The following is a 26,817-nucleotide window of genomic DNA, read 5'->3' on the forward strand; positions in this document are numbered from 1 at the left end:
AGTACAGTATAGGCCTACTGCCTTCTTATAAAATGCAGATTGTCTTTCTACAGAAGAACCACTTCAGGTTGTCGCAAGATGGCTAGGTATTGACGGAATGTATCTCAAAATAATAAGAGCTATTTATGACAAACCTACAGCCAATATCATACTGAATGGGCAAAAACTGGAAGTATTCCCTTTGAAAACCGGCACAAGACAAGGATGCCCTCTCTCACACCTCCTATTCAACGTAGTATTGGAAATTCTGGCCAGGGCAATCAGGCAAGAGAAAAAAGTAAAATGTATTCAATTAGGAAAAGAGGAAGTCAAATTGTCCCTGTTTGCAGATGACATGATTGTATATTTAGAAAACCCCATCGTCTCAGCCCAAAATCTCCTTAAGCTGATAAGCAACTTCAGCAAAATCTCAGGATACAAAACCAATGTGGAAAAATCACAAGCATTCCTATACACCATTAACAGAAAACAGCCAAATCACGAGTGAACTCCCATTCACAATTGCTGCAAAGAGAATAAAATACCTAGGAATCCAACTTACAAGGGATGTGAAGGACCTCTTCAAGGAGAACTACAAACCACTGCTCAGTGAAATAAAAGAGGACACAAACAACTGGAAGAGCATTCCATGCTAATGGATAGGAAGAATGAATATCGTGAAAATGGCCATACTGCCCAAGGTAATTTATAGATTCAATGCCATCCCCATAAAGCTACCAATGACTTTCTTCACAGAATTGGAAAGAACTTCTTTAAAGTTCATGTGGAACCAAAATGAGCCCACATTGCCGAGACAATCCTAAACAAAAAGAACAAAGCTGGAGGAATCACGCTACCTGACTTCAAACTGTACTACAAGGCTACAGTAACCAAAACAGCATGGTACTGGTACCAAAACAGATATATACACCAATGGTACAGAACAGAGGCCTCAGAAATAACACCACACATCTACAACCACCTGATCTTTGACAAACCTGAGAAAAACAAGAAATGGAGAAAGGATTCCCTATTTAATAAATGGTGCTGGGAAAACTGGCTAGCCATATGTGGAAAGTTGAAACTGGATCCCTTCCTTACACCTTATACAAAAACTAATTCAAGATGGATTAAAGACTTAAATGTTAGACCTAAAACCATAAAAACCCTAGAAGAAAACCTAGGCAATACCACTCAGGACATAGACATGGGCAAGGACTTCATGACTAAAACACCAAAAGCAATGGCAACAAAAGCCAAAATACACAAATGGGATCTAATTAAACTAAAGAGCTTCTGCACAGCAAAAGAAACTACCATCAGAGTGAACAGGCAGAATGGGAGAAAATTTTTGCAATCTACCCATCAGACAAAGGGCTAATATCCAGAATCTACAAATAACTCAAACAAATTTACAAGAAAAAACCAAACAACCTCATCCGTAAGTGGGCAAAGGATATGAACAGACACTTCGCAAAGGAAGACATTTATGCAGCCAACAGACACATGAAATCATCATCATTGGTCATCAGAGAAATGCAAATCAAAACCACAATGAGATACCATCTCACGCCAGTTAGAATGGCGATAATTAAAAAGTCAGGAAACAACAGATGCTGGAGAGGATGCAGAGAAATAGGAATGCTTTTACACTGTTGGTGGGAGTGTAAATTAGTTCAACCATTATGGAAGAGAGTGTGGCGATTCCTCAAGGATCTAGAACTAGAAATACCATTTGACCCAGCGATCCCATTACTGAGTATATACCCAAAGGTTTATAAATCATGCTACTATAAAGACACAAGCACACTTATGTTTACTGCGGCACTATTCGCAATAGCAAAGACTTGGAACAAACCCAAATGTCTATCAATGATAGACTGGATTAAGACAATGTGGCACGTATACACCATGGAATACTATGCAGCCACAAAAAAGGATGAATTCATGTCCTTTGCAGGGACGTGGATGACGCTGGAAACCATCATTCTCAGCAAACTATCACAAGGACAGAAAACCAAACACTGCATGTTCTTACTCGTAGGTGGGAATTGAACAATGAGAACTTGGACACAGGGCGGGAACATCACACACTGGGGCCTGTCGGGGGGTGGGGGTTGTGGGAGGGATAGCATTAGGAGAAATACCTAATGTGGATGAAGGGTTGATGGGTGAAGCAAACCAACATGGCACATGTATACATACGTAACAAACCTGCACGTTGTGCACATGTACCCTAGAACTTAAAGTATAATTTTAAAAAAAAGAACCACTTGGAAAGAAACAGAATGGGACTTTTACCAACATTTGCATTAGTCTGATAAACACTGCCAGAGTGACCCTCTGTCAGCCCCTTCATTTGTTCTGGAAGCGTAAGAGAAATGGAGAAAATTAATCTTTCTAAAATAATTCTTTACAGATCTGGAAGAGCTTATTCAATAGAAGGCTATTCAAAGTCTAAACATGAGTTCTAGGTGAAACTTCCTGACACTGGAATTTCTTACTCTGAGGGCCTATTATATCAGTACATCAGTGATCTTCATGTTTCAAACTCAAATAGTCAAGTCAGGGGCCTCATCTTCCCTGACTCTCAGCCGTATTTAACCCAGTTGCTGTCTTTGAAAACCTTCTTGAAATGTTTCTCTGAGCTTCTAGGACATAACATTCTCCTGGTTTTCCTTCTACCTCACAAGGGTGTTCATTCTCACACCTCTTTACTGGATCCTCCTCCTCTCCTCTCCGTTTCTGTAAATGGTGGGGTACACCAAGGATCTCCTCACTTTTCCACCAGTCCCTGCTAGGTGATCTCCTCTGGTCCCATGGCTTTAAGCACCATCCCTATGCTGATGACCCCAGGAATGTATCTCCAGCCCAGACCTTCCCTTGAACAATGGGTTGGTATACCCAGTGACTCACTTAACATCCCAAATTGATGTCTCATAGACATCTCAAAGACCTGAAGCAGCTGACTAATACCACATAAGAGTGGAGAGCACTGAGCCTCCAAGTTCAAGCAAATAAATCAAAGCGACTTCTAGTTTTAGGATATCCTGAATGTTTCCTTCAATTTACACAACACACACAGGTGCGTGCACAATTTATTTATGTTTAATGAAAGTCATGTGAATATGATTTTAACAGTCAAATAACTCTGTGATTCCCTGATTCTCAGAGACAAATATTTTGAACTGATTTAGCTGGTTCTTTTGGTATTTTTCACTTATTTCTAAATAACATGATTATAATACTACTTCTTGGTTTCTCACTTTTATTGATTTACAAAAGCAAAGAATGAAGATTTATCAGGGGTGTCCAATCTTTTGGCTTCCCTGGGCCACACTGGAAGAAGAATTGTCTTGGGCCATACATAAAATACACTAACACTACCGATAGCTGATAAGCTAAAAAAAAAAATCACAAAATAAACTCACAATATTTTAGGAAAGTTTATGAATTTACGTTGGGCTGCATTCAAAGCCACCCTTGGCAGCATGCAACCTGTGGGCAGAGGGTTGAACAAGCTTGATTTAGATCTCTTTTGCCATCCACTCCCCCACCAAAACACTCTCTAGTCTCCACCTTCTCAATATAGTTACATTGTTATTAGTTTGGTTATATCAAAATCATTTCACATTATTGAGATTGTTTATATTCTATTAATAGCTGAGCTAGGTTGTATGCTCTGTTTTTTTTCTTTTCTGTACAGCTTTTTGTTTCTGTTAGATGTTGTATTTTCTTTTTACTTGCTTGAATATATGTGTTCTAATCAAAATTCATCCCCAAACTCTCCTTCTCCAGTAAGTAAACCTCTTCTAAATAACACTCAGATGTATTGTTTTTCTTTTTCTGAGCAATCTCTTCTGAAGATCCAGCCTGGATCTGCCCTGTAACTGCTGTCTGGGAAGTTCCGTTTATCCCCATCAGAAAGGTTCTATTCCCTCTGCTTCCTTTTCTATTGCATCCTTTGTTTTGCTGGGGTCATGTCTTCATCCTTCTGGGTTTACTCCCATATATGGCATGGCATATTCCTCAACAATTTTGAGGAAAGGGAGCATTGGAGGGAAATTTATTGAAAACTTCCATACATAAAATTATCTTTATTCTTCTTCACATTTAGTTGCTTCTAGGTTGCAATCATTTCTCCTCAACATTTTGACCGTATTCTTCATTGTTTTCTAGCCTATAATATTACTGTGGAAAGTTCTGATAATATTCTGGTTTTTGATCCTTTGTATAAAATCTGTTTTTTTTTTTCCTCTCTGAAAGTGTTTAGATCTTCTTTTTGTCTCCTGTGATCTGAAATTTTGCAATGATGTGTCTAACTATGGTTTTACTTTCATCCATCCTACTGAGAATTTGATGGGCAATTTCAATAGAGAATCTCATGTTTCTTAGTGATAACATTTTTTTCTCCATTTATTTCTTTAATGCCCTTCCTTCTGCTTCTTTCCTCTTTTTTCTGCAAACTGTACTCAAGTTCTGAAACTCTTGGTTTTGTCCTCTAATCCTCTCTTTTCTAATTTACATCTATTTTTCTTTAATTCTACTTTCTAGATCATTTCCTAAACTTTATCTTCCAATCCTTCTATTGAAGCATTTTATTAATGATGTTTTAAATTTCAAAGATATCTTTTTGTTGTCTGTGTATTCCTTGTTATAGCACTCACTTTATAGAGGCAATATCCTACTTGAGGATAAAACTGATTGTCTCTTAGGTCTCCTGCCTTCTAGTATGATTTTCTCTCCTAATGTGTATTTCTATGTTTGTTTCTTCATTGTTCTAGGTGAGCTTATATCACAGGGCTAAAGGTGAGACTGCATTGCCTCTCCCTGCCTTTTATTTTTTCTTTTTGGCCTCTGCATTTAATACTGGAAGCTTTTGTAAAGTACTTAATGATCCTAGACTGTTTGCTTATATTTCAGACTGAGACACTATAAAGCTGATTTGATGATTGGATTGTCTGTGTATGAGGACTCTTGGCCTTCCTGTAGGGTGATTATCTGGAAAAATAATTCCTTAGTAAATGTTCAAAGTCAGTATCTTCAATGTTTCCTCCTGTTATAATCAGATTCTCCAGAGATGCCTGTTCAGACTTGACTTGGGTCGGCTGTGTCCCCACCCAAATCTCGTCTTAAATTGTAGCTCCCATAATTCCCACGTGTTGTGGGAGGAACCCAGTGGGAGATAATTGAATGATGGAGCCAGTTTTCCCCATTCTGTTCTCATGGTAGTAAATAAGTCTCAAAAGATTTGGTGGTTTTACAAGGGGAAACCCCTTTCATATCGTTTTTACTCCCTCTCTTGCCCGCTGCCATGTAAGACGTCCCTTTACTCCTCCTTTGTCTTCCACCATGATTGTGAGGCTTCCCCAGCCATGTGGAACTGTGGGCCCATTAAACCTTTTTTTAAAATAAATTACCCAGTCTTAGGTATGTGTTTATCAGCAGCATGAGAATGGACTCATACAAGACTCTTGCCTTAAAAATGTAAGACTTGCTGCCATTGTTATATGTTAACTTTCACTAAACCTTTTGTTTTCAGGATGGGAAAACCTCTCCCAACTGATTCTGGTGTCTCTCAGTCCCAATATCCCATCTTTTTCCACATCTCCATATAATCTATTAGTAGGATGAAGGAAAGGACATTTGCTTGGCTACTTGGGATTAGAGAGGTACCTGGGGGACCAGATGCTTCCTAAATTGAACTTGAACCAACCAACTCTACTATTCAGTCCCATATTCATCCAAATTCTTAAGGTACCTGGTGCTGCAAAGTCTTAAGTCTCTTGGGGGATTCTGCAGTGCAAAGTAGGTTGCTTCTTGTTTTTCCCCACCACTGGCTTAATATTTAACTTTCTCAGGTCTTCTAAGTCAGTTCACACCACCCCACCTGCTTTCCAAAGTTGTGTTGCTGTTATCTCCTCTCTTGTTCCCTCCCAATCTTTGGAATTTCATGTCTGTGACCTCCAGTGATCCCTCCCTCCTGGCATTCACACCTTTTGAAATGCCCTCCCCTCGATTGTGGCCAGGGCCTGTGACTTGGTTCTAACCTGTGAAATATGGCAAAAGTTATGGGTTGTCACTCTCCTAATTATCTTACATTAAACAAGACTCTCTCTTAAAAGCAGACTGGAGTTAGAGACTGTCCTTGCAGGCTTAATGTTGTAAGTGGCCAAGCTGGAAAAGCCCATGTGGTGAAAAAAATAGGGGTGGCCTCTAGGGTCTGAGGATGAACCCTAGCCAATAGTCAGCAAAAAGCCACCATTCTCATTCCCACAACCACAAGGGGACAAATTCTTCCAACAACCTGAATGAGTCAGAAGTGAATTCTTCCCCACCTGCACCTCCAGATGACATGACAGTCCATCCAGTACCTTGATGACAGCCTTGTGTAACCCTGAGCAAAGTACAAGCTTAGCTGTGCATGGAATCCACCCATGACCACTTTGAGATAATAAATGTGTGTTGTTTTAAGCTGCTGAGTTTGCAGCAATTTTATATGCAGCAATAAAAAACTATCATAATAGAAATGGAATAAACTATTATAATAGAAAACACAGCAATAGAAAATTATTACAATGCTATTCACTTTTTTATTATTTTATTGTTGTTTTAGTAGCGTTTTGAGGTGAATGTATGCGTAATCAGTGAATTAGACAAGCATGCGCATACGTGATATCTGATCAAACATTTTTCTGTCTCTCATCATCCTCATAAAATTTATTCAGTGGGAGAAGCTTTTTCTTCCATCAGATACATTCCAGTTATATGCCAACATACTCAGGTAAGAGCAACATTTTGGTCATTTTAAATAGTTTGGTAATTATGACTCCCAGTCGCCTACAATAAGAAGAAACTACAATAACTTAGTACTAAATTTTTCTTCCCTCCCCAACTGAGTCTTGTGTTGAGTTGCCTACTTGCACTAGCACATCTTCCCTTGCTGGTTGACATTTTTGCTAAGATTTCTCCCTCTCCTTCCACCCCACCTTGGACACTGAGGTTTCTGGCCTCCCTTTCCCCAAGGTCCCCAAAAAAAGAAATTTGTCTTATGAGATAGGGCTGCCTTCACATGGTGTCAGCGTTCTCTGGATAGTAATTGTGCATAATAAGAGAGGGAGCATTCAAGAACTCCCATAGAAATTCTCATAGCCCTGACTTCTCATCTTTAGCTTGTGTAGATTTTTTTGTATTCCAGGTGGTCATTTGTGACTCCTTCCTCATCCCACAATCTGGCTTCACCTCCCACTTCTTGATGCTGGGTTCCCTCCACCTCTTTGGACAACCCTATCAGAGAGGACCTAAAAGAGCCCCATGCTGACCTTCACTCTTGCATGTTTCACTATGGTTCATGGGAAACACACACATCCATTGCCCTGACAAACACTAGACATACAGGCTATTCTCAACACAGAACTCATTCAGGGCTCTACTACCGGAGCTGTGGCCACAATTCTAGGCAAGAATCAGACTTCCATCAGCCATGCATCCTAATTGTTGTGGTTCCATAGAAAGCTATCTGAGAAATCTTCTCTCACTAAATTTGAGGTCAAGGAGCAGACATTCCTCCTTCTCTTACTTTTGTGGGTAGGTAGAGTGAGAAGGCTCATAGAGCAGTTTTCTGCAAAGAAATCTTTCTCATAAAATTCTGTTGACTCTCATATATATTTGTGGGGTATAGAACCATCTAACTGATCCTCAGTCATTTCCTTTGAACCTCTCACTTTCATATTTCATGTGTGCTGCACCTTGGTGCCTTGTGGAAATCTAACTTTGAATTTCTCTTAGGTATGCTTATTTAATCTACCACCACTAACTAGAAGTTCCCCCAGCTGTCTTTATTTGCATAGCACGAAGGCTTTCCATGTCAGGAGGCTAAGAGACACTCCCTAGGCCTCTCAAAACAGCAAGGATGAATCAAAGGCTTGGGTTCCTCTGGGCACTATGGTCACGGCTGAAAGGTAGGTGAGCCAAATGTGATGGAAGTATGGAAGAGAAGTGTTGCTTCACATAGCATCAACTCCTGCTGCTTTGTATGTCATCCAAAAGTGGCACTGGCTGTACAAGAAAATAACTTCCACAAAGTGCCTATGGTGTATTATGAAAGAAAATAAGGATGTTTTAAGGTATCTCCCTGGAAGCTGACAATCAAATTCTCCCTTAATTTCTCTCTTACATAGAATTCTGGGAGTGGTGAACTATGTAACTGACCTCAGAAAGATTTACTAGAGCTGTAGGTAATTTTCAAGGCTTTTATTGGCTGTAGAAATGGTCTGGGAGACAAAAGTCCTAAAAATCCCCAATTCCCTTTAACTGGCTTCACAATCTTTGGCAAGTCACTTTACCTCTCTGAGCCCCCATGCCCTCATCTCTGCACTAGGTCTGCCTTGACACTTTGGTTTGCAGGGTTTAGGACCAGATGAAAGTGCCTTGTAAACTGAAAAATACCACATTATATATCATATCACATTATTATACTTTCTGATAAATGGTTACAAAGCTATCTGAAATGGAAGTTTACATTTTATTTCTGATTAACTTTCAATGTTAAGTGATAGAACCTAAGAAGCAAAAGCAAACATAAAATTCAACTGGAAAATTTGAAAGAGAAATGGTTTTTTCTCTAGGAAATTTGCACTAATAACTTTTTCTCACCCTCCCCCCACCAGTAACTTTTTGACAAGAAAATGAACGTGACCTATTAATTTATCTAAAGCTATTTCATAAAATTTTCTTCCTTCAATCCAGATTATTGGAAATGCCATGTGAATAATGCTGTTTTATGAAAATAGAAACCATATTTTATGGTCAGGGTACAACTGACACAATTTCCAACAAAACCTACTCTTCTGCATTTATGGAGCACTTTCTTTGAATCAAATCACATGGAAGTAAATCTTCTTTTCATTTAATTGAAGACAAAAGGGAGCAGTAATGAAGCCACTGAGACATTCTTGTTTTATTCCCAGACCCCTAAATCAGAAAACCCGATCAAATACTGAGCATAATTTCTTCATTGACATTTGTCTCTAAATGTCAAGTTGTTCTGGAAATTTTTTCTTGATTTTATGATTCCTTGCCTTATTCATTTGAGACAAACTGAGTTAGCATGATGTCGTCGGAGGAATCTCCAGTATGAGAAAATGCATAATGGCCTGAAGGGGAAAAAAAAGGAAATAATTATTGTTACTCTGTTGAAATCAAGCATGAGACCAAAATGAAAATTAGCCTGTAGATTATTTTACAACTAGGAACAGTTTTTAAAAGATTCTAGGTAAAGACAAAAAGATTGTGGTTGGTGGAGAGAAATAGCATTTCACCAACACCCCAGAGGCTTGCATTTGTCAAGTATCACTTATTTGAGAAATATCATGTTTTTCAAATATTGCTGGGAAATGACATAAAGTAGATTGAGATCACGATATGTTATTGCTGGAAGAATCTTAGTAATCTCTTAGCTTTTTATTTTATAGATGAGGAACAAATGCCCCCAAAAGGTAGAGACTTGTAAAGAGCGCTCAAGCTGACTGGTGGCAATAACAACAGAACCCAAGGGTCCGGGACAAGCACATTCTCCAGACACTTGAACTTTATCTGGAATTTGAATAATTTCAGTGGGAATATAAAATGAGTTTCCTACATTAATGATGACATTAACATAACTGAATGTGAAATGGGACTTGAACTCTTAAGCATGGTTTCAACTTAGCTTGTAAGGCAATGTCTCCTCCTCCACTTCCATGTTCCAACTTTCTCTCTCCTGCAAGAATGCTGTGACTACTTGCAATGTTTAAACACTGGTCTTGCAGTTGCTCAACAGCACAGACTTTAGTAACCGCCAATCAATGAACATAGGGCCAGTGCATGTCACAGGTGGAGGAGACAGTGCTCTTTCACTCTTAGCAGGTGTGGCCCCTTCCTGCCCACGGGCATTTTAGGGAGGAGGACATGTGCAACATCAGGGCACAAGCACCTGGCCGCGTGCCCACTGCTCGGCAGCTGGCACAAAGGGGTGATTCTCCAATAAGGACATAAATCGTGTTAGTCTAACCACACTCCTTCCCTTCAAGGCCTCAATGATCAATGCCACAGATTTATATAATGTCAAACTGGGGAAATAGAGATAATTTGTGATGACATTACATAAAGACACTCTCTGGTTCTCCACGAGCATCAAGTCACCTACATTGTTCTGTCAGCCCTGAGCACGGTCTGGATGAACTCTGAAAACATGGCTGGCTGATAATCCCACACTTCTCACATGAGTTTCTTACATGTTGCCATTGAATTTTATTCATATGATATACTCATATACTCTTTTCACACCTTTTATAACCTTTGGTTTTATTGTAACTCACCTTTGCTTTGCAGTGGGTTGAAAGGCTTTGAGAATTTGGGTTTGGCAGATAAATCTGATGAGTTTTGCTGCACAAAATAAAAATAAGTCATTTGGACATTAATAGCATTCTTTTACTGTTGGTCTGCATTTCCTGACTTCCTGATGTCATTCATGATTCTTTATTTCATTTTCATAGGTGCTATTCTCTTTTTAAGAATTTAGAATGGTTACTTTCTCACTCTTTCTTCTGCTTTAATCTATTTAAAATGCCTAAAAATTTATTTTCAAATGAATGTTGTGTTCCTGTATAATTTTATAACTTCTAACAACAAACTAGAAAACAGTTTTAAAGGCGGCATTATCCCTTTTCATGTCTATGCTTACATTTCTTTGGATCACATTTGTTACTGGAAGAGAAACCCATGGAGGACAATGGAGGAAAAACAGCGCTCTGACTAAAAATGATTCCCAACAAAGCTTTGCTTTACTCTTGCTCATCTTAGCTCTCAAACCTACTTTTGAATGACGCTTTGGTCTTTCCTACAGAGGCTATATAGAGTTCAATAATTTAACAGCTGAATTATAAAATTAAATAAAATATTTGAAACAAAAAGCATGTACTTATCGGGAAAGATAAATGTGTTTACATACATTATATATTTTTCTACTCATTAGTTCATCATTCATTTGTCCATTAATTTACCATCTCATATTGAATGCCTTTGTGTGCCAGATGCTGTTCTGGCACTGGGAATATTGGAAGGAAAACTTCCATTCCTTGCTACAGTCTATGCCACAAGGAAACCAAACCAAGGTCTTGGTTCTTGTTATATTATTATATTCAGTAGATAGACTAGTGATAGTTTTTCAATTTTCACTGGTATTAAGGCACACTGAGTTCTGAAAAAAAAAAAGCTACAAAAATAAGAATTAAAAAGATTTGAAACTTTCAAAGCAAAATAATTAATTTTCTAGAATTCAGGGCTCAGCAAACATTTAATGCTATAATCCTCTTAAAAAAATCATAAGGTCAGGGATCATGGCACTTAAAATTGCATCCTGTACCATTTGGAGATAGGCATTTTAGGTTGTGACATACTCAACATACTTCCTTGTGGTCTGGGAAGAAGTAGCTTCTTCAGGGGTGTGAAGTTATATGGGTCGAAGCACTTGGCCAAATAACAGGCCGTGAGTTACTGGAACTCAGATGTAGGTCTGTAAATCTATTCTTTGTGGAGGGGGGTCCATTGAGGCCACCAGAGTCTGTGTCTTGGAGAAGAGTTACAGAGAACATGCCTAGGGACAATGGAGGGTCAAGACAGGGGCCGGAGCATGGAGAAGATTTGGGGTCCATACAATGTGCTGTGGCTTGAAGGATGGTCCTTGCTGAGACTATTGCTGGCTCTTCTTTCATTCCCTTCAGTCAACTATCATAGTCTCACTGCTCTGTTCAGGATCCCTACTTTACTCCTCCTTTAGCTATCTCTCAGAGGATAGCCTTGTCCATTACTTAAGAAAAACAAACAAAAAAAGTATCAAGGTTCGAACTCTCAACATCATGACACTGTAAACAAAAATAAAATTCTAAGCCCCCCAACCAACTGAATGGATCCCCCCTCTCAGCCAAGGAGATTTCAAAGAAACCTGAAAAACTAGTTGAGGTTATGATGGGAAGTGGGGGTCAGACATGCTTCATTGTAGTCTTCTCCCTTTGGAGCTCAGACACAAAACTGAGATCTTAAGACTGATAGAACAAATCTTTTGTAGCAATAAGATACCAAATTCCAACCAAACTCTAGCATAGCATCATGTGACAGATAGGTCCTGAAAGAAATCAAAGTATTTTACCACAAAATATATTTCTTTGACATATGTTGAAATGGCCCTGCAAATCTGTCTCTTGTGGAAGAAATTTATATTCTGTAGAAAATTCCCTTCCCTTTCCAGATCTTTTTCTGATCCTGAAGAGATTAGCTGAGGGTCTATATCCTTTAAAAGGTCTGAATAGAAAACATTTGCAGCTCTTGCATCAAAGGGCTTCATGTACATAAAAAGAACCTTGATCTACACAACCCCTTAGCTTAACCCAGAAACTCCTTTCTATTGATTCCAGGTCTTCAGATAATAACTTAACTCTTTCAACCAATTGCCAATGAGAAAATCTTTGAATCCATCTTTGACGTGGAAGCCCTCCTGCCCCTACTTCGAGTTGTCCCATCTTTCCAGACTGAACCAAGATATACCTCGCATGTACTGACTGATGTTTATGTCTCCCTAAAATGTATAAAGTCAAGCTGTAATTCAACCATCTTTGGCACACATTCTCAGAACCTCCTGAGGCTGTGTCATGGCTCATGATCCTTAACCCTGGCAAATAAACTTCTAAATTGATTGAGACCTGTCTCAGATACTTTTTCACTTAGAATCCCAATTTATACTTGTTGCTCCTCCTGCATCAGTGTGGTACTTCCTGTGTCAAGCTAAGGAGCTAATCCCTCCATCTTCAGTCTGGCCAATCCCTCTGTCTTCCCAGAAGTCCTCTTCTGCCCATTATCCTCTCTCTATCTCTTATTTGTTTTCAGAGTCTCTTCACTGGCTCACCCCTCCCAACCTATGAACTTGTCACATCCGGGCAACTTCAACTCTAGCCTGTCACTGCTGTGCTGGGTCTACGTCTGGTTACCACTCTCACTGATTTTGCTCACCAGCGAGTTTCTTGGCAGGAATATTCATCAAGTGTGATCTCTTTCTCACCTTCTCATCATCTGTCATTTGGGGTCCTTGGGGTCCTGCTTTTTCATTCAAACTCTCTAAGAAAATTATAAATGCACATATTTTCTTCTTGAAAATAATGTATATTTATGTTAAAACAAATGAGCCACCTAACCAGCAACAAAATCTCATTTTTGTCACCTAATTTGGAAATGAAATTGGGGAGAAGGTACAAATACAGACACTGCCTTCTCAGAAGTGTCAGTGCTTGATGTTAGAAACAGAGAGAAACCGTTAGGCATTCTTGCTTTTGCTTTTGTTTTATTTTACTTGGGAGTATTTTTCCTTCTTTGGTTTTCAAAAGAGAAAAATTTTGACTTTCTGCTTTGCAGGGTGGGGAGTGTCCCGTCTCATTATATTCACTAAAGGTTTTATCTTTTATGTAGTCACATGTGCTGTAATTTTCTCCTTTTCTTAAGTGTAGATAATGACTCATTAGTTTCACAACTTCTGGTTCGAGTGATTTTTAGTTCTTCCAGACAAAAAATCTAAATCCCAGAATGTGAGAACTTCTGCTTTGAATAACTAGTCCAACATTTATTTTCTACAGTTGAGAAAATTAAAACTTAGAGACGAAGTGACTTTCCTAAGATCACACAGTCAATTGGTTACGGAGTCAGAAATACAAGGGCAGGACTGGTCCACCTGCTAATGGGCCAGTGCTCCGTAATTCACAGCAGTGCTGTCTACTGAAAAATGCAGACCAGGGAAGATTTTTTAATGCCAGAGGAAAATTTCCTTATTGATTTTTATTTCAAAAAGTTATATTGTCACTTGTAAAAATTTCTAAATACCCATATAGGTTTGGATGCAGTTAAGTCAGTTGACTTTTATAAAATACAGAAATTCTCTGCTTTAGAACTCCTTCTGAAAGGCCCTCAGTGCCTTGCTGAAAAACAAAAGTCTAAATAATATTGAAAACACAAAATATGTGTTCAAGCACTTTTGTTTCTAAATATACTATCCTCATATGGATTATACTTTTATGGCAAAGAATGAAACAGAAATCCTCCATTTCCTTAAAAACTTGTGAGTTTGTAGACTTAAGAGCTAAGATTGCAAGTAACAGAATCAGTGATACCAGCCTAAAAAAAGAAAATTATTAATACATAATACTTTTATGTATTAGAAGTTAACCAAATTTAAAGACAAGAATTTAACCAAGATCTCTCATTTTATCTGTCTAGAGAAGGAAAAATGGTTTACAGAAGGTTCGGAAAGTCAGATGAAGAAAAGGGCCTTGCTAGTTCTAAATATTGATAAGCAAGTCAGACTAAAGTAAATGCCACTGTTCAAAAGTATTCACTCACAAGCACCCACAGACTTCCATACTTGAGCATCCTTGTAAGTTTCCATGACTTCACAGTCACTCATTTAATCACTCATTCACTCAACAACTCTTTACTACCGCTCATGTGCCAGGCTCCATGTCAGATACCAGGAATATAATGGTGAAAGAAATTCAAGGGGTTTACACAGAAGTTGGCTTGCAGCAAGACTGTATAAAGAGAAGACTGCAAAACTGGAACTTCATGTATTGGATTCATGGCAGTAGGAGATAATTACCTTTTCTGTTTGCTTCCAAGAACTTAAGGCAGACAACTTGTTGAACAGAAGTTGTCGCAGCTATAAGGGCAACAAAGAAATATTGAGGAGATACACATACAATCATATACAGACAAATCAAGAACAACTGCAGGTTGAAATGGTTATTTAATAGTATTATTTCCTAGAAGCAGTTAGTAGACCATGAATGGATATCTGCTAGAAAGATTATTTTCTTCATCTCTTTACCTATAAACAAAACTAGAGTTCAACAAAGAACAACAGTACCAAATGCCATACTCATTCCGATTTTAGACATTAGTAGTTGGCAATAATTGCTAAACTGAAGTGTATCTTTGAAGTGAAGAGTTTCCTAACCACATGAATGGTAAGACAAGGCAATTATTTAGTACAATTAAGAACAGCAAATTGCTTCTTTGTAGATAGCAGTTTGTTCATGTGCAAAATTGCTCCTATAATTAGCAACAATTTTGCTAATTATAAAAATTTTTTATTTTCTTATTAAAACAAAAACTGTACATCTATTAGCTAATGGCCTTCACCTCTTCCAACAGAATTTTTTAATGCTTGGGTTTATGAAACAAGTGTATTTAAAAATGTTTTTCTATTATCTTTCAATTTAAACTCACTGTTCTTCACTGGGAATTTTATTTAGTGTGAGAGGCTATTTATTTATTTATTTTTCTTCAACAGTATACTTTACTTTTTAAAATATTTTTATTTCCATAGGTTATTGGGGAACAAGTGGTGTTTGGTTACATGAGTAAGTTCTTTAGTGGTGATTTGTGAGATTCTGATGCACCCATCACCTGAGCAGTATATACTGCACCCAATTTGTAGTCTTTTATCCCTCACCCCCTTCCCACCCTTTTCCCCTGAGTCCCCAAAGTCCACTGTGTCATTTTTATGTCTTTGCATCCTCAAAGCTTATCACCCACTTATGAGTGAAAATATACAATGCTTGGTTTTCCATTCCTGAGTTACTTCACTTAGAATAATAGTCTGTGAAAGGCTATTAACACTTACTGTTTAAAACTCTACAAGTATAGAAGTAGATATATATTTCAGCATATTCTAAATAAAGGGGTAGACTAATTGAAAGAACAAAAGAGAATCCACCTCTTAGCAAAGCAATTTTGCTATGGAATTACTGCTATACCATAATTTAAATTAGAAAAGTTAAAGGTAAAAAGAATTCCCCTTTTTTCCGACAACATTTACATTACATGTTTGATTAGTTCTGCAAGCTTTATCAGCAGTGACTGTTTAGTTCCTTTGTTTTCTGACTGAGCCTGACTTCTCTAAAAGCACAGAATTTTATTACAAAAGTACCAATAGTCCCACCTCTTATTATATGCATAAAGGCCTCAGAACAAAGGGGAGGGGGCCTAAGATGTCTGGGCTAGGGGTTAATGAGAGAAATAAATACACATACCTTACTGTCCAAGAGTATTCCAAAGCATAAGATAAAAAATCCCTTTAAAAAAAAAGGAATAAATCACATGTATTGTATTTTTCTTTTCCAAAAAAAGAAAGCATTTATATGTAACACTATTCAATCACCCCACATTGAAACTGTTTTCTTGTCTGTCTCCTTAAGAGACTGTAGTCTCCTTGAAAGCAAGAACACCATGTGGCCTCCACAAGTGTGTGGCACTATGCAAAGCACTCAAAAAATTTTTTTGTTGATGTCTATATAAGCAAATGACCAAGCGAATGAAGTTTTGCATGTGGAGCTTCATTCTCCCCATCGTACCATCCCAACCCAAACAAATAGCATCCTTTTTTGTCTGTATCTTAGTCTTTCTTTAGACCAGGCATTTGATGTCTAAGCATCTATGATGGCAGCAGGCACAGAGATCCAATCCTATGGCCAAGTGGAGGGATTTGACCTATATCAGCACCCTTTCCTTCCAGTGCAGGTCTTGGTGAACCCTTGGTAAATGTTTTGGTGGATCTTGAATTCCTTCTCTCAGGCATAGCTCCTTCAGTTGGTGCTTGTTCAGACAGTGTATCACCATGAGACTGTACTCCTGCTCCCCAACAGGAGTGCCCTAAACTTGTCACTGCTAGGGGCATGCTCTATGATTGCCATCCATACTAGCACCTGACTGTTCACTGGTTGCTGAATAGATGGAGAACCAACTTTTAGGAAACACCTATTGAGCATTTGTTATGTGCCAGACAATGCGATAAGTGCTAAATTATCTCATTTAACCCTCATATTTATTTGATGATGTATTATTATCTCTATTTAAAAGATGAGAGAATTGAGAGACAGAGAGATTAAGCAATGTGCTAGAGGTCACACAGTTTGTAAAGTGATGTATTTGAGCCCAGACCTATTTAAGTCTAGAGTTCAAATGTTTAACCACCACTTCCCCGAGTCATTGTCTGAGGTGGTCCAGCAAAACCTTCACTGAACTGGGACTGAAGGCTCTCGTCCAGATTCATCAAAACCTAATGATTGCTTTGTCCACCTCCTCTCTGAACACTTTCTGACTGTGCCAAGTAAAAATCCATTCTTTGTAGCAGAGATTAGCAAACTTTTTCTGTGATGAGCCAGCTGGTAAGCACTTTAGGCTTTGCGGGCTATACGGTTTCTTTTGCAACTACTCAACTCTGCCATTGCAGTGAAAGCAGCCATAGACCATATGTACATAAATAAGCATGGCTGTATTCCAATAAAACTTTATTTACAAAAACAGGCTACTGGTTGCATTTTGCTAGCCCCTTCTCTATTGCACCCTAGGAAATTCCTTTGCACCGTTCAGAGTCAACAAGTACTTATGATGTATTTCCCTTTCTCTGTTTAATTTTTTCCCAGAGTTCTGCATAAGAGAAAGAGAACTGAGTCAGCAGCAAGCGAGATAGTTTGCCAGAAGAACTCTAACAGATTTAAAGCCCTGTAATGGGTTACTGAAGAAATCCAATATTCTGCTTCAGTATGATAGTAACTAAGTAAGAAAAATATTTTTTTCTGTTTATTGTTTCCATGCAGTTTTTCTGATGGTCTTGCTGGAGGCAGGGAGATGAGATAATCTCCAGAGTGGTTTTACCTGCCTGAGTTCTCTACTTATTCCAATCACTTGACAATACAATAGGTTATTGTTATTGTTCTCACCTGGAATGCATTGAGTAAAGCAAAAATAACATGCCAAGCTGGATTCTGGCTGTCCACTATTGTTCCTATTCCAAAGCCCCAGGTGAGCCCTAGCAGAGGGGTCAGAATGAGGAGGCTCTTCCCCACGCGGACGATGGTGGCCTTGTCATCCCGACTCAGTCTTTCCCCAACAGTCGGCCTCCAGAGCTTTGTGAGAACTAGCAGCACCACAACGAAGTTCACAGCCACAATAGCCAGTGCAGGGACAACAAAAGCCAGGAGTGGTTTGCTTCCATTGGACCAGTTAAGCCAACACACATCTTTCCTTTTGTAGGTATTGCTAGGTTGCGTGACAGCAATGGTAATGACAGATATAATGAGAGGGCACCCATAACCCAGGCAAAATCCAACAGCCATCATCAAATGCTGGGCCATGTGATGGAACACGAGGATGATCCGGTAAGCCAGCAGGATGCCAAGCATGAGCATCCAGAAGAACAAAGAGAGGTAGAAGAAGTGTGTAAAGAACACAGCAGCTGTGCAGACTCCAGAAGGGTTCACCGTGGTGTCCACTGTGGCACCAACAATAAACCAGACATCAGCAATCAAGAGGGACAGGGCTATGTTCACCATGCAAACACGACGTGTGTGAGAGGTTTGGCTTTTTTTAATCTGCTTCCAAAACAAAGCCTCGATGATCAGGCATAAAATGAGACTTCCAATGGAGATACCCAGTCCCACATAGGTGATCCATTTTACAACGGGGAAGATCGTAGAGGGGACAAAAGGTGACATCAACATGGAGAAGGAGGTCAAGTGAGTACATCGGCACGTCACGATGTCTTGAGTTTCATTCACTAGGTGGCAGCCTGCAACGTTCCACTGCAAATGACTGAAATCCCAAAACACACAATGAGGCTGGCTCAGGTTTGACTCTATCTTGGAAAAAAATAGGAAAACTTCATTTATGGAATAGTTTTGAATAACCGTGGATATTACAGGTCCATTGACCTGAGCATTTCCATTTTTGGAAATGGGTAGAATGTTCCCCAGAGTCAACGAGGCCATGCTGATAATAGTTTCTGGAAGGGATCTCTGGAATTGGTCTGACCCAATTAACACACGGCCTCTGATGGGAATAGATGTATTTTGGGGACACATTCTAATCTGATAGCTGTAACCCCTTTTGAGTTGGCTTTTGTTCACTGGAATCCCTTTCCAGTCAATGAATTTCCGAGAAAAATTCAGAGGAAGAGCTGCTGGAGGCACCAGAGTGCTGATGTTTTCTAATGTCTCTAGTAACCGTGAGCTGGCATACTTTTCTTCCCGCAGTAAGACTGTCCAGTTGGTTACTGAGGCTGAATTAAGGATATTGTCAGCTATACTGATGACATCCTGAAACACAAGGATGAGAGTCAGTTTGTGTTTTTGAGTAAACAGATAAGAGGACCAGCAGTGGATAGTCATTAGCATTAAGAATAGGAAAAATGCCCAGAGAATTGGCTCAGTCACGAACCACATTAAAACTCATCAATCAAATTGAGCTCAGTTCCTCTGTACAGTAGAAGCTTTGGGCAAAATCTTGGGTCAGCAGAATCATGTAAGTCCCAGGGTGATCACCCCAGAGCATCTGTAAATGCACTGAGGCTTCAGGATGAATGAGAAAGCATCCTGCAATTTCAGCTGCACATGTGATGTGCATTTCCTCCTCTCTGAGATGTTAAAAATGACTACACTGCTATTCAGGCTGAGGCTCAAAGATGCAGACACTACTTTGTACTGCTTTCCCACATTATGTTTGTTTTGCTAACACCAGAAGCTCAAAACTCACATAAGAGATGCTCAAATTTTTAGGTTTTTGTTTACTATAGGTTTCATGTTTCTTGTTTCCTACTACATAAAGCAAAACAATTTTTAAAGCCTGGACCCAAGCATTGAATTGTCATGGGTTTTAAGGGTCAGTCTTAGTTTGAGATTCATTTTCCAAGCAACTCCTTGGAAGTTGTTACTTCTTCCCACAGAACCCCTTCTCTTGCTTATGGGTCTGGCTCCCAGACACTCTGCTGCAAGCATCTGTCACTTCACCTGAGTCTTACTCTGACCCAGCCCTCTTTGCCTTCTAGTCCAGAATCCCATGATATTCTACTTCTACTGCCCCTAGAAACCTCTGTTTTCTTTTGCTTTGTGTTTGCCTGCTTTGTTTTCACTCTTCATTTTATTTTTAGCATTTTTGTGTCATTTTGTTTCAGTTGGTCTCTTGTAAACAACATGTGGTCAGGTTTTAAAAAAAACAAATTGGAGTACCTTTTCTTTAACTCAGGGAGTTTAACTTACTGATATTTAGTGTCACTTCTGAAACAATTTTAATCATATATAGTTAAGTATTATTGTGTGATTATTTAACGTACATTATAAAATCCAGTTTTGTAAAACATTATATCCTTTAACATATAAAATGTATACACCCAAAATGTTTGGAAGGATATTTATTGAACAAATATTTATTGAGCACATGCTATATATCACTTGTCATTCTTCTAGGTACTGAGGTGATACCTAAAATGTAAGCAGTGTCTATTTTAAAGTGACCAGGCTACAGATAATTTATTTTTCTTTTTGCTTATTTGCACTTCCTATAGTGACCAAGTATCATTTATGTAATTTGTAAGTTAATCTTTAAATATCCAAACTAAACCATATTCAGTTGAGAGAAGGTGTTATGAAGGGAGTTCTTAAAATATACACTGTTCAAGTCTGAGCTTGCGGCCACAGGAAAGAAAAATTATAGATTGCAAACATGTTGAAAAGGCAGTGCCTATGTCACATAGTGCAAAAGCTCACCCCCTCCTCTAAGCTGGGTGCTGCCCAGGTAACCTGCATAAGAGCAGCTCTGTCTTCCTTTGAACTCACACTATTGATCCCGAGTTCCTTGTATACCTCAGAGGAAGCAGTAAAGTTCACATAAAGAGGCTTACATGGCTTTCTGTCTTTTCCAATAGTTCCCCATCTTTAAGGCTTTGTCATTCCTCCTACAGGATCAAGCATTTAAAGGGAGCCCTTCAAGCACAGGCAGACCATACCTCCATTGTTGAACTGGACACCCTGAAATGGCTGGCCAGTGACAGAGATGAAATATTGCTCAGAATCGACACCAACGAAGCCAGATTCCCCACTGTGGTTGATGGGTTTTGCCGAATGATGACGGAAAGATTTTGCACCAAGGATGACACAGCTGCCTCAGTGGCATTGCCTACAATCATACTGAAATTCTAGAAGAAAAATGGTTAAGTTCTAGAAAACAATGACATGCTGTGTTTCATCAAATTTAAATCAGATGTCTTGGCCATATAGAACTAACATTCGTATGGTGGGTTCTAATGTAGGATAATTACATAACAATAGTAACAAAGGCTGTTATTCAGTGATTTCTATATTTTAGACATTGCACTAGATGCTTTACCCGGGATTCATTGAATTCTTTCAACATCCTTTGAGGGAGGTACCATTATTATTTTCATTCATTGAATTATTTCAATATCCTTTGAGGGAGGTGCCATTATTATTTTCATTTTATAGCTAAGGAAACTGAAACTTGCAAAGATTTACTAAAAATCTTTCTCATATAAATTATTATCTTAATTATACAGAAACTCATGTTCAATGAGATTTAATGACCTTCCAAAGAGCACTCAGCTGAAAATGTTAGGGTAGGTCTACTGGTACTAATCCTGTTATGTTCACCACGCTACACTGAGAATGCGTTGTAAGATGGGAAGAGAGAGAAACATACATGGAGATTTGACTACTGGGCTTGTGCCAGCCCCCGTTTTGTCACAAGATTTGTTTTTTTTATTTTTTTTGAGATGGAGTCTTGCTCTGTCTGCCAGGCTGGAGTGCTGTGGCGTGATCTCAGCTCACTGCAACCTCTGCCTCCCGGGTTCAAGAGATTCTCCTGCCTCAGCCTCCCAAGTAGCTGGGATTACAGGCACGCACCACCACGCCCAGCTAATTGTTTTTGTATTCTTAGTAGAAACGGGGTTTCACCATGTTGGCCAGGCTGGTCTTGAACTCTTGACCTCATGATCTGCCCACCTTGGCCTCCCAAAGTGCTAGGATTACAGGCATGAGCCACTGCGCCCGGCCCTAGATTTGGAATTTTACTTCTTTCTTGAGGCTCGCATCTACTTTTACTACACCAGGCTAACTTGGAAAGCAGCAAAGGAGGGCAGTCCCCTTCCACTCAACATTAAGTCCACTCAGGCACCCAAGAGCCCGCCATTTTCCTTCTTGTTCTTCTCAACTGACAATGCTGTTTTCTGTTCAAGCCACCTGGGATCTGCCTGGAGCGAACTATTCTCAACTATTGCTCATGTCCAGAATTGAGGCAATGAAGGCAAGAGCAAGAAGAAACCCCAGAATCCAGCTAATCTAATCCCCTTCCCCAGTTTACAGATGAGGAAACTGAGATCCACAAAGGGAGAAGTAAACATTCCACAGTCCTCCGATGAATACTATTCTGGGGTTTTCTACTGCAGCAGCAGTAGCAAGGTCTCTGGCTGGAATAGAAGTTCTGCTCAATATGGAAATCTACTTGCTGAACAGTATCTGTGAACTGGTCTTGGGGTCCTTCTTTTCTGTGACTTGAGTTCTTCTGATTCCTAGATATTTATTTCCTTCTTTCTATCTTACTTGTCTTAATACTTGAACCTTCCTAAGAGAGCATCATGTGGAGGGCATAGCACCTGATATGGTTTGGCTCTGTGCCCCCACCCAAATCTTATGTCGAGTTATAATTCCCAATGTTGGAGGTGGGGCCTGGTGGGAGATGATTGGATCATGGAGGTGGTTTCTAATGGTTTAGCACCATCCCCCAAGTGCTGTCTCATGATACAGTTCTCACAAGATCTGGTTGTTTAAAAGTATGTAGCATCTCCCCCATTCTCTCTCCATCTCTCTCTTTCTCTCTCTCTCTCTCCTGTCACCATATGAGGATGTGCTTACTTCCCTTTCGCCTCCCGCCATGATTGTAAGTTTCCTGAGGCCTCCCCAGATATGCCTTTTGTACATCCTGCATAACTGTGAGTCAAACCTCTTTTCTTTATAAACTACCCAGTCTCAGATAGTTCTTTATAACAATGTGAGAACAGACTAATACAGCACTAGACTAGGAATCAAGTGACCATGCTTCTAATTCAAAACTATTGCTACCAGAGGAACTATTGGCCCCTTGGTCTTTTGTTTTCTGATCTGCAAAATGAGGTTGGTAAACCAGATGCCCCTTAAGGTCCATTGCAGTTCAGTCATTTTATATGGTTCACCTTTGTCTGACCCACTCCTTGCCCTAATTTCTGGTATAGATATATCCTTACTTGTACTAAGCTTGCTGGCTTATGACTCACACCTTCACTCTTCTCTTTAATTCCCAGGTCTTCTGGACTTCTGAGGCCAGCTTAGTTGCTGCTCTACCATCCATCATAGACCTCCTCAGCAATGATACACTCCTCCACAACACCTCTGCCAGACAAAACTATCAACTCTGTCTTTTGAGCTGCAACCTAGACTCTGCTGCCCAGACGCCACCACTCATGCACGACTCCACGGGTTCACCAGGGTCTGATGTCATCCTTGCTCTTTGCATACTGGCCAATGATGCACGTAGGTATACTTACCCTCCACTTAGCCATTCTCACTGGGATATTGCCACTCTGAAACTCAAGACCAGGGCAAGTCTACAAAGTGAAAATGCCTCACCTTCTTCAGTTCTTCAAGCTGAGAGAGCACACAAGTCTCCCTGATGACCTGCCACCCAGAGGACTCACACCTGGCTGTGATGTTTCCCCTGTAGCCACTGCTGCAGGGCAGGGTATATTCATCATCCTTGGACCCAAATCCAAAGACAATGTCATTACACTGGGCTGGAAACAAAAGAAAACAATGAAGAAAAATGATCCTAGAATATCCTGGATCATTATAAACCATTATAAACCACTCTATATAAACCATGTAGTCATGTTCAAATGTTTTAGAACTCATTTTTGGAGATGAAATCCAGGCAAAATTCAGAAGTAAGGGAAGTTTGTCTTTGATGTCCAGCTTCATCCCTCTCAACATTCCTTACTCATTCCTGATGCCTTACCCTCCCTGAGGCTGACTCCTCCTTCCAGGTGTCTGATCTGTGCCAACAATATCACTTTTAATGGGCTATCAACTAGTAAGTATTAGGTGATAATAAGGAAAGATGTGATTACTCTCAGGAAACATTTTTACTCTTTAAAGGAACATTAGAAAGCCAGACAATTTTCCAGACACTATAGAATAAAGCAGTAATGTTATGGTTAAAAGATGGGCAGTTGCTATTTGTGGGTAGCACTTCCTACCTGTACCTCTTTAAGCATATCTCACCTTGCAACCAGTTGCTACTTTTGCCGCTAGCCTTTAATAATGCATTCTTACCATGATTGGAACTAGGAGATGGAGACATTAACTGGAAGATCCACAAGGGCTATGATTTTTTTTTTTTTTTTTTTTGAGATGGGGTTGCACTCTTGTTGCCCAGGCTGGAGTGCAGTGGTGCGATCTTTGCTCACTGCAACCTGTACCTCCCAGGCTCAAGTGATTCTCCTGTCTCAGCCTCCCTAGTACCTGGGAGTACAGGTGCACACCACGATGCCTGGCTATTTATTTATTTATTTATTTTTGTGACAGAGTCTTGCTCTGTCACCCAGGCTGGAGTTAAGTGGAGTGATCTCGGCTCACTGCAACCTCCACCTCCTGGGTTCAAGTGATTCCCCTGCCTTGGCCTCTCGAGTAGCTGGGATTACAGGTGCGTGCCACCAAGCCTGCCTAATTTTTTTTTTTTTTCGTATTTTTAGTAGAGGCGGGATTTCACCATGTTGGCCAGGCTGGTCTCAAACTTCTGATCTCAGGCAATCTGCCCTCTTTGGCCTCCCATAGTTTTGGGATTACAGGCTTTAGCCACTGCACAGGGCCTGGCTAATTTTTGTATTTTTAGTAGAGTCGGGGTTTCACCATGTTGGCCAGGCTGATCTTGAACTCTTGACCTAAAGTCGTCTGCCCACTCTGGCCTCCCAAAGTGCTAGGATTACAGATGTGAGCCACCGCACCCAGCCAGAGCTATGATTTTTGTTTGTTTTCACCATTGCTGCATTTTAAGTGTCTAGACACTTTGGATTCTCAGTAAATATTTATAGAATAAATGTTGTTGAAAGAGAGTGGTACAAATTTTGGTAGGAAAGGCGTAAGATTGAATGTAAAAGGAAAAGATAAATATCTGAAGAAAAACAGTTTGTGTGTGTGTGTGCGTGTCTGTCTGTCTGTCTTTATATGTGTTAAAGACATAATTTCTTGGATTGTGACTTAGGAATATTGTCAGCCTCAGGGCTCTTTCAACATGTATGCCAGTCAACTATTGCTGAGCCCTTTCCATCACAGCCTGCAGTGAAGTCAGTTCTCCACCCTGTTTACACTAAGAGGTACAGATCAGATTTCCAATTAGCAAGAATTTGAAATAGTCAGTTGAAGTTAAGTTTCATCTTGGTGCTGGGGGAAACAGCTGCCTGTTTGTGCTGAAAGGCAGTTAGAGAACAATTCGTTATTCAAACGTCTCAAATCCACTTCCTGAGGACACAAATGAACTACTAATTAAAGGACTCTCTTAACCTAAGCAGAGGATGGGAATCCAGCATTACCTTTTCCGAACACTCTGAAAGAGCCGTCTTCTAATGGAAACAGCTTGTGAAGGGTTGTCTTAGCCTTCTCGGCAACCTGTTCAATGGCTGACAGCAGTTCAGATGCACTGCTGGAACCAACAACTTCATACCCAGCAACGATGCTTCCATTTCTGCAGTGATTATGAGGAAAGAGAAATGAGATTCACTACTTATTTATTCATTCACTCCGGGCCTATGCTGTGTGTACATGGCATGGGGTCCATAGGAATAAAGTAAACAGAGCTTACACTCTAGTGGATAAGGCAAGGCAAATAAAAAAACAAGTATCCACCAAAAATACATATATATATCATATATATGATATATATATGATATATATATGATATATATGATATATATCATATATATATCATATATATGATATATATATCATATATATGATATATATATGATATATATGATATATATATGATATATATGATATGTATGATATATATGATATATATGATATATATGATATATATGATATATATATGATATATATGATATATATATGATATATATGATATATATGATATATATGATATATATATGATATATATGATATATATGATATATATGATATATATGATATATATGATATATATATGATATATATGATATATATATGATATATATGATATATATGATATATATGATATATATATGATATATATGATATATATATGATATATGTGATATATATGATATATGTGATATATATGATATATGTGATATATGTGATATATGTGATATATGTGATATATGTGATATATATGATATATATGTGATATATATGATATATATGTGATATATATGATATATATGTGATATATATGATATATATATGATATATATATGATATATATAAATACATCTGTATATATACAGATATAATTATGGGGCCCCACATTAAATAAAGCTGGTTATGGAAGGCTTTTTTGTGCTGTGGGTCTTTGAAGCTGAGGCCTGAGGCCAGCTATGCAAAGAAGAAAAGGCCAACTATGCAAAGAACATTGGTGTGGAATGTCAGCACAAGTAAAGGTCCTAAGGCGGGAAAATGCCTGTAAGTTTGACAAGCTTAAATACTAGGATGATTGAAATTCAACAGCAAGGGAGCAATAGCAGGAGATGATATTGGAGTGGTACCAGGAGTCAGATCTCATAGGACATTAGAGTTGCGATTTCATTCTTTATTAAAAAGTTTTCTTCTTTATTAAAAGGCATTGGCATCATAAGATTTATCTTTTTAAGACCATAAAGGCTGCTGTGTAGAAAACAGATGGAAGGGAAGCAAGCAAGGTACAGGGAACCCAGTTAGGAAAGAG

At 39.1% G+C, this 26,817-nt stretch overlaps 1 protein-coding gene across 1 annotated transcript in view; it reads right to left on the reverse strand.

Moving 5' to 3' along the window:
• Positions 1-6,563: 6,563 nt before the first annotated feature.
• The window catches only part of ADGRF1 (adhesion G protein-coupled receptor F1), a 45,231-nt gene continuing 24,977 nt past the window's right edge, over positions 6,564-26,817 (reverse strand). Inside the window, exons 8-15 of the mRNA XM_004044147.5 lie at positions 25,469-25,620; positions 23,511-23,674; positions 20,840-21,028; positions 17,781-19,154; positions 16,092-16,133; positions 14,657-14,716; positions 10,338-10,404; positions 6,564-9,134 (exon numbers count right to left, since the gene is read on the reverse strand). Coding sequence (XP_004044195.2) covers positions 9,061-9,134; positions 10,338-10,404; positions 14,657-14,716; positions 16,092-16,133; positions 17,781-19,154; positions 20,840-21,028; positions 23,511-23,674; positions 25,469-25,620 — 2,122 coding nt within the window. The 3' untranslated portion in view covers positions 6,564-9,060. The remainder of the gene's footprint in view (positions 9,135-10,337; positions 10,405-14,656; positions 14,717-16,091; positions 16,134-17,780; positions 19,155-20,839; positions 21,029-23,510; positions 23,675-25,468; positions 25,621-26,817) is intronic.

This window comes from Gorilla gorilla, chromosome 5, assembly GCF_029281585.2.
Source record: "Gorilla gorilla gorilla isolate KB3781 chromosome 5, NHGRI_mGorGor1-v2.1_pri, whole genome shotgun sequence".
Taxonomy (NCBI): Eukaryota; Metazoa; Chordata; class Mammalia; order Primates; family Hominidae; genus Gorilla; species Gorilla gorilla.